We start from the raw sequence: 9,511 nt of genomic DNA on the forward strand, positions 1-9,511 counted from the left end.
TTTTTTCAATAAATATCTTTTCTGTTCAAAATTTCAAATCTTTAAATCTCAGTAAGCTGTAGAAAAAAACAATGGTATAAAATAAAAATAAAAATAGGGCTTTCGCTTATATTCTCATTGAGTTCTTTTCACTTAGAAGTATGTAAATTTGTAAAATTTTGGAAAAACCCTTTTTTTCTTAGTGTGTGATTTCGTTTTTGACTTGGATATGCTCTTAACCATACCACGTATTCTACGTTTAAATATAGCGGCTGTATCTCCGATACAGCCTGCAGACCAAGACGAAGGCGCTGGACTGTTCCTTTTTTGAATTGTTCAGGAGAGACGAGAAATCGATTTATTTTTGCATGATCTCTCATTCTGAATCACCTTTACGTAGCGATATATTCCTATTTTTTATGGTGTTTTCGTTTCTACCGAAAAATGTCGCCTTTTCATTGCCCCGGTTTTCATTCCTAATTTGGTAAAAAAAAAAATTGTGTTCGTTTCTTAAAATGTCACACTCTTCTAAGGCAAAAAAGGCACATTCTTCGAAGCTTTGCCAGGGGAGATGGTTGCTCTGAAAATCAGATGGTTGCTCTGAAAATCAGATGGTTGCTTGAAACGACAGTATTATATAAGGCGTGAACTAGACAAGGACAAAATGGCAAAAACAATGCCCTTTTGGAGGGTTGTGTGTAACATCAAACACATTTTACATAGTGAAAGGGAAACATTTTTTGACAGAAACGAAATCACAATTAGTTAATTACATTGGAGTACAAAGGGATATAGTCGTTGTGCTTGGTATGCAGTTACAGTTGCTCGGCTTTACTCAATCTCGACTCTTGCGCCCTCGTTCGCACACCCTGGGCAACGTGAGCAATCCATTTGCGAGATGCGGTAACCAATTCGAGTGGAGCCTTGGGTAACGGCAGAAAGAGTCGTCATTTATTTAACTCGGCCGAAATCGCTTAGGCGATTACAGCGCCAAATAAGAAGAAGTTAATTACATAGTTTTTTTTTTTTTTAAATAGGCAGCTGATTTTCATAAGTTTTTTTTCTTGATGGAAAATCGCTGCTCGCGTGCGATTATTCTTTTAAAATACTATGTATAACCAAAGTTCTCTGATCACGCCCAACTATAGAAATATTTCATTAATTTATTTAACTTCGTTTATAATTAGATACCTAATTGTTTATATATATTTACAGGCCTACGACAGTCGGCAGCTGATGGTCACTCTATTCGTCTGCCTCTGGGGGGCACGGCTTTCTGGATATCTGCTCTACCGCATAATAAAGTTGGGCCGTGATAAACAGTTTGACGACACAAGACGCAACATAATCAGATACGCTGTTTTTTGGACCTTTCAGGTGAGCATAAAAGTATGAATCAGCCGGTATTGGTGAGGAAAGCAATTAGCCGCAGGAGGGAAAAAGGAAAATTTTATTTTTTTTTTTGCTTTTAACTCTATCGGCCGAAGTAGCTCCAACTCAGCAAACATAATAAATAAGAATTTGGCCCAAATAATTATGAGCCGCATTTAAGTTTTGGTTTTGGCAATTCAAATACAGATGTCGCTGATCGCATAAGTTGTTCGAAATCGACGAAATGGTAGGCCGTCGCTTTAGCATATACTAGTTAACGAACTAGTATATTTTTACTGGCTGGTTTGGCATTTCACTGCGGAGAACTGGTATAATTATAGTACATGACATTACTTCTTCATTTAATAACAGTTTTCGAACTAGAATTTCTACCAACAAGTTTACTTTTTTTCTACGAGGAACTGGTATAATTATACGTAGTTCATAACGAACTGGTATGACTTTTATCCTTAAATAATAGTTCATAAACTGGAATTTGTGCATACTGGTTCAGCTTTTCACTGCAGGGAACGTAGATGGGGGCAAATCTTAAAAAAACATGACACTTCCAAAACAAAAAGTGTAATTTTTTAAGTTGTGGGCACCCCTATGTTTCATATGTGATTCTAAATATTCATAATCTCTTAATAAATCGATAAATATAAATACATTTTTTTGAATTAAAACATCTATAACTCAAAAGTTATGCAACCTTGATTAAACTTTTTTTTTTTAAACTTAAAGAAAAAATAGTTAAAATTAAAAAATGTTTAAATAAACCATTGGGCATTATTCTCTGAAGTCTTCTGAAGAGAAGCAGAGCTTTCAGATTGAAAAATTTTGATTTCCATGGATTCTATGCCATTTCTACGAAAAGTCTTTTTTTCCCCATACATGGGAAACTTTGAGCGCTTTGAGCGACCTCTAAATATATTTTAATTTTTAAATAAAAAAACAGGGGTATACTTTTTTTCGGTATAGAACAATCCTAGGGGGTGAGATCATTAAATTTCCGACTTTACTTTTTTTGGACCACCCTAATGTACATACATTTGTAAATTCAAAATCAATGGCTATTAAGTAAACTTATGTCAGGAACTTGAAACTTTCATACACTTATGTATGTATATTATACTCGTACATACATACATACATACATACGTTCTATGTGTTTTGACATGTCAACTTTTGATGACAACGCTTCCTATGTGCCTCACTCAGTGTTGAGTTGCAGGAAGTTTTATTGATCTGATTTTTATTAAAACAATTAAATCAATGTCATTTAGCAAACTCATTGTTCAATGACTCTTATTTGCTATTTTAATGTACATAGTTCCATATTGATTTTATGGCTGTGACGTGAGTTGTTCGGCTCACAATTTCCATGTATACGCGCAATATGCAAACGCCCCATTTCCTTCTCGACGTGGGAGCATGGTCACTCGTTTCTGTCAAGGACCAATCGAATAGCTGGCCACGCAAACCTATCCACTACAAATAATAAATGAGTCTATAAATATTCAAAATGCATTAACTATTCAATTTTCAGAAATTTTGATTCGCAGGCCTTCAATAATTTGAACAATGTACTGTTAGATTCATTAGTGGTTAGTTTTGATGTGAAGAAAAAAAAACGATATAAAGGATAAAATACTGCAATGCGTTATCTGAACTTTCTGTTTATTTAAGATCAGTTTAGATGGTAGTGCGAGATGCCCACTTGAGCATTGTTTTTATTATAAAAGAACAACATTTTCTTGGAATGGTAACACGTATAATTCACCGTCCACGGAATTCGAATAATAAAGCATTATTTACATGAGGTGAATCGGTTAGAAAATCGCCTCATGTAAATTCTGCTGCAATCCACCCCAGGGAGAATTTTAGAGAGTACTCGCCCTTTGAATGCCCGGCCAGGGGTTTCGCCAAGTGCTCAATTAGGAAATTCATCAGGCTTGCAGTTACTTGCAATGTCGCGGTGCCCTGAGGCCCAAACCAGCCTAATTTGAAAGTATTCAGAGACGATTGAGAGAGAGAGGGCAGGAATTCTATGACCATTTACGATCGCACCATAAACTAATCGTAAACGTAGCAGATTTGGTCTCCTTTATCGCCGTATGCTGAAAAAATACACTGCCCATGACAATTCTGCCACAGAGCTTTTTTTTGTTTTGAGATAAGCCTCACTAACTTGCTTTCGTGCTCAAGCTTACTCAGGACTTTTACCATTGATTCACGTTATCAAATGCCTCCTAGATGTCAAGCAAGGAAACCCCGAAGTCAGGTTGACATTTAGCGACAGCCTCAGTCGCTTGTGTTTCTTATATACAGATATACTTCTCCTATTGGGAATAACAGTTACCCCCATAATCTTGCAAGCCATCGGGCTACATCCCCAGAAATGTACTATTGGCTTTGAAAGTAAGAAATAATATCAGAGTTGACAGGTACATAAGTCACCGAGGGGTGCAGATAGGTTATTGAATATGAGCACTCGATATAATTTTTACGAAACTAAACTAATATTTCTTGCCTTTCTTTCTTTTTAGGCCGTTTGGGTTTATGTGGTCTCTTTGCCAGTAATTATAATAAACTCTCCCCGCCATTCCCAGCCAAATGCTCCCAAAACCATGACCACATTGGATTCCACTGGTACGGGAATGTTTATAGTTGGATTGCTGGCCGAGACATATGCTGATCTGCAGAAGTTCTCTTTCCGACAGGATCCAGCGAATCAAGGGAAATTCTGCAACGATGGTGAGTATCTTTAATTTTTTCGTATTAATTCATTACAAGGGGTATGTAGTAGTGTTGTAGAAATTGCGGGTTTCCTTTCTCGAAATATTGTGGCATTTATTCTGACCTGCGTCGGGGCTGTCAAGTTTTCGTGTTCTTTTCTCAGCATATTTACGTGCATGTTGCACTCTGATAATGTTGCTCTATAAGAAATTTTAAAGTTTTTTTTCGAGAAAAGACAACGCCATTAGTTTCATTAATGTTGCCTGACGTATTGCAGGCGTCAAGTATTACTGACCAAATGTCTGTGGTTTATTTTAAGGATTATTACAGATTATTTTTTAATTCAAAGTCAAACCTTCTAAGGTCACTTAAGCTACTTTAATTGAAAGGCTCAGAGATGTACGTATTTTGGCTGGAACAAAGACGCGTGCGCCATTTTGTAGTTTTCAGAACGTCCAAGGCTCGATTGCCATGAGATGCAAAATAATAAAATGAATTACAATTTTTATATTAAAGATAAAAGGCATAGTGGAATTCAGGAAAAAAAGCGCATCCATTTCGCTCCATGTCCGATACTTTTTCCGACACACGTTTCGGGTGCCCACTGGAATCCGAAAGCTTATGAAATATCCGATTTTTTTTTAAGAATTTTTTTTTTTTCATTTTCGGATGCGTTTACGGATACTTTGTTGGCTGGGATATGATCATTTAATAATGTATGTTAAGGGCACACACACGCACCCACTTCCTTTTTGTTTCTCGTAATTTGATTTGATTTAGAGTATGTATTATACGTACATACATACATACAAGCTTATGTGCATACATATTTCCAGGCCTATGGAGTCTTTCACGTCATCCGAATTACTTCGGCGAGGTCGTCATCTGGTGGGGTATCTTCGCCATTTCGTTGAATGTTATATCTGGCCACGAGTGGGTAGCTATCGCTTCGCCCATTTTTACCACCTTCATAATACTCTTCCTATCTGGAATACCACTGCGTGAACGTTCAGCTGATGAGAAGTACAAAGAGTAAGTCCAAAGCAAATTTGATCCTTCCACTTGATGCACTGCAGTCTCTCCTTTATTAATTTTTAGCCAACTGGAGTACCGCAAGTATAAGGCGTCAACATCGCCGCTGATACCCATACCTCCATCCGTGTATGTTGAAGTGCCGAGCGCCCTGAAATTCATACTCTGCTGCGAGTTTCCCATCTACGACACGATGTGCATCCAGAAAGACATCAGCCCCTACTCGCTGTCCATTGCGCGCTCACACTCGCACATATAGCAATCAGTCGCCCACTCTGGCAGTGGGCAACACGGCGCAGTGGGTCACTCCCTGCAGCGGCACGGTACGGACGGGGGCTCAGTACATCGAGGCCAGTGCTACGGCGCAAATGGCGGCGATGCCGAGAGCCATCATAATTGCGGCGGAACCTGCCGGACCGCGCACATAAAGTCCAACCCGTATCAAAGCGAGTCCGGCTATGGAGGATACACCGGCTGCAACATTAACGGCAACCCAAGTCATCAACATCAACATCAACGACAGGCCAATATCGCTGCCCATAACACCACCGATGATGACGATGATACCGACGACGGCATTATCTATATGCCGGGCCCGTCGTCGTCGTCGTCGTCACAGAAGCAGCCACACTACTTTCACTCGCCCATGGTGAATGCGGCGGCGGAGAATCAGCCACAGCCACAGCAACAACGGCCAGTTGGCGAGTACGATGGCGAGGATCAAGTGGAGCAGGAACACGAAGAGGACTACGATGAGGACATACCGCCAATTGATTTGAGTAAGGCGCCGAGCGTTGAAAGTTTTGCGACCAAGGTGCAAACCGAGAAGGGTGTCACGGCCGATGGGGCATCTTTTACGGTAACCACAATACTGTGATCTGTCAGCGGCCATCAAGTGTAACTGCTGTGTACTTGCGCTTTGAAGGGGAAATGCACTACTTTCCGAAATGCGACGGCATGCGACTATTCTTTATTCTTTTAGAAATGCGTTGGTTGGCTTGAGAGTGAGCTTAGATTTTCTTCTTTGAATCAAAGGATTATTTAGTGAGCTTAAATATGCTTTTTGAAATGTTTTGCGATATATGGGTGTGCAATGATGTGCCAAAGGCTAAAATTTGACTTAAGTAGCTAGCAAATATTAATGGATGTATGGACGACATGGGGCGTCACACTAGCCTGTCGCCTGGGGTCGCAAGAGCGCGGAAAAATGTCTGATCTTTGTTTGTATAGAATGTATGCCCGTGCAAGGTGTAATTTTTGAAAATCTTAAAAAAACCTTTATAATAAACATATGTAACTGCATATATGTATTTATAAAAGATGGTACATGTAAAACTGCAACAATATGTATATGTACATACAGTCCAAAGCAACAAAAACAATTACAATATATATATATATATATACTCTAAAAATGTGCCTGTCATTTGTTGCACTTATTCAAAGTCTATGAAACTGTTACAGTGTTAAGTATGTACATTAGGGTGATACAAAATAACTAAACTAACGAATTTATGGCCCTAGAAGGGCATATTTACTGAGCAGAAAGTTCTGCTATTAGGAAAAATTTGTATTCCAATTTTTAGAAGGTGTCGGCGGTGGGCATTTGACTTGATTTTCCATGTAAATAACATGTAATAAAATTTAAATAAAAATTTTTCCAAATAGGAGAATTTTCTGCTCAGCAAAAAAGGTCCTTTTAAGGCCATAAATTCGTTAGGTTAGTTATTTTGGACCACGCTAATTTATATGCATTCATATAATTTCAATTCTACAATATAAACACATAAGTATGTAAGTATGTATGTATAAAAATAACTATGCATATTAGGGTGTTCCAAATTTTTTGCCGATATTCGATATATGTAACGCTTAATTTGTTTTCCTTTCGGCTTAAATATCATATATATATATATAAAGCTTACCATATGTATCTATCTCAACGCAAATTTACGGCATAAAAGCGCACAGCAGATGCAACCGTAGCTAACAGCAAATGTTACAGACTGGTACGGGAAGTCCAAGGACCAGTCATTTTCAAAAAACTTGAACGCAACGGGAAGCCTGCAGCGCAATCACGGAGTGTCCTGTGCCCTCGAATAATCCACTTACTAACCAGTTAACAGCGCCGGTTCAGACTGCTGTGAATAGATACAGGGGCAAGGACTATTGAAGCTTCATGTTCCTTAGGGCAAAAAGGAATAAAGAAAGGAGTTATGCAAATCAAATTTCGGGAAAAGCAATTGTATCCTTTTTTGTTCTGGGACACGCTAATGCATATATATGTACATACATATACTAAGTAAATTAATAAAACAGAACTAAATACTTGTAAAATAATAATTGTAAAACATATTTTAAATATCGTCGCCCTAATGCCGGAAACATAAATGTGTAAAAATTTAAATTTTGGGAAATCAAGTTTGAAAGTTTTTTTTTACAAGACTTAACTTCACATTTATACAATAGAAATTGTAAAATACATACACTGCCGGCAAAAAGTATTGACACAGCAAAATTTTTCACAATATACATATGTAACATTTTTTTCTGATATTTTTCCGCCAAAATTTTATAAAAAATAGGGTTCATTCTACAACAAAAACCATAAAAATATAATTCCTAAACTTTGTGCAAAGCTCACGAAAATTCAACAGATTTTCATGCAAATTTTAAACTTTTTAGTCAGATTTTTTAGAATTTTTTTTGAGAATGCAGATTTGTAGCCCACTAAATTTTATTATAATAACGTACAAGTTTTAAATAGCTAGGAATTGCCGCTGATTTTTGGCAATTTTTTTCACGCAGTTTCTTCCATACAAAAAAATTTTTTCGAAAATACTTTATATTAGGGCTGTGCGATTATTCGATTACTCGAGCAAGTTGGTTAATCAGTTATTCGGTTAATCGATTACTCGAGTAATCAAGATTTTGATTACTCAAAACGATGTTTAATCGAGTTACTTGAAATATGATTACTCAAAAAAAATTAATTTTGCTCGTTAAAAGAGGTTGCTTTGGAAAATGCTTATTTTCTTTTTTATATTCTGTATATGAAAAAAATATGTATGTATGTATGTATTTCATTTTAATTTTTGAAAACAGATACGATTTTTCAAAGTATCAAGGAACTTCAACTGCTTTATATGTATGTATGTAAAGAGTACTTTGAAATGTTGATTACTCATTTTATTCATAATGTTGATTAATCATAAAGCAAATTACTCAAATATTTTTGTTTTTGGTTAATCAAAATCTTGATTACTCGAGTAACTGAACTTTTGAGTAATCATAATTTCCGATTAATCGAATAATTGAGTTATTTACTTTGTGATTAATTAAAATTTTGAGTAATCAATTAATCGCACAGCCCTACTTTATATGGATAAAATGCAAAACAGCTTCAATAAAAAAAAACTCAAAAATTTTTGACTAACTCTGAACTTGCATTTATTTACTAGAATTTAATGGGCTCCAAAACTGCATACTCAAAAAAATTCTAAAAAATTGATTAAAAAGTTGAAAATTTGCATGCAAATTTGCTGAATTTTCGGAAATTTTGCACCAAGTTTAGGAATTATATTTTTATGTGTATATGCGGAAAAATATTAGAAAAAAATTCTTGCATATATTGCAATACTTTTTGCCGGCAGTGTATGTCGTTTCAGTGTACGAATGATTTTCATTTGAATAAATTTGATTGCTCTGACGGCAAAAACATCTTTGCCGACATATGCTATTTTGTTTGTCCGTGAAAGATAGACTTAAGTTCTTCTGTCAAATGACCACAGATAAGTATGTATGTATATTGGTTACCTACAGGTGTTGCCACATTAATCGTAAAATTGCAAAACTTTTCAGTGGAAAACTACATTTCTTTATAAGTTTGAATTTTTAATTTTTAACCTCACTATTTCAAAGAATGGGAATGGGCCCCTAGGGATTTCAAACCAATGACCTCGTTTCTTTAAAGAGCCTGGGCAAATTGATTGAGCTACACATTAGAAACAAAATTCTCGGACATTGTGGTTTTTATAATCGTTGCGGTCTCTCAGTAATGCCACACAATGTAAACATTCAAAAGTTGTACCGAAAATTAGCAAATATGCGAATAAATAAATTAGTTTTAATTTCTAAACTAGTTCCCTTATTTGAACCAAGTCACAAAACTCAGCACATCACTGTTTTGATTCGTACTGCGCCTCAAAATATACCACAAAAATTAGGTTTTAAGTGCTAAATAAATGCACAAAAATTCAAATGTTTTTTTTTTGTAGCGGCATACTTTGAGGCGCAGTAGAAATCACAATAGAGATATTGCTGAGTTTTGCGACTTCATTAGAATATTTAGAAGATTTATGCATAAATGTAGTTTTTGTTTTTTTTTTTT

The 9,511-nt window shown here is 36.2% G+C and overlaps 1 protein-coding gene across 1 annotated transcript in view; it reads left to right on the forward strand.

The window, feature by feature from the left end:
* Nucleotides 1-6,398, forward strand: part of LOC108376313 (uncharacterized) — a 9,114-nt gene extending 2,716 nt beyond the window's left edge. The window contains exons 2-5 of the mRNA XM_017632512.1: nt 1,195-1,356; nt 3,900-4,107; nt 4,926-5,121; nt 5,188-6,398. Of these exons, the coding sequence (XP_017488001.1) occupies nt 1,195-1,356; nt 3,900-4,107; nt 4,926-5,121; nt 5,188-5,380 (759 nt within the window). The 3' untranslated portion in view covers nt 5,381-6,398. The remainder of the gene's footprint in view (nt 1-1,194; nt 1,357-3,899; nt 4,108-4,925; nt 5,122-5,187) is intronic.
* Nucleotides 6,399-9,511: the final 3,113 nt, after the last annotated feature.

The sequence above is a fragment of the Rhagoletis zephyria genome, unplaced genomic scaffold (assembly GCF_001687245.7).
Source record: "Rhagoletis zephyria isolate East Lansing unplaced genomic scaffold, Rhagoletis_zephyria_1.1 Rzeph_scaffold_10242, whole genome shotgun sequence".
NCBI classification, from domain to species: domain Eukaryota; kingdom Metazoa; phylum Arthropoda; class Insecta; order Diptera; family Tephritidae; genus Rhagoletis; species Rhagoletis zephyria.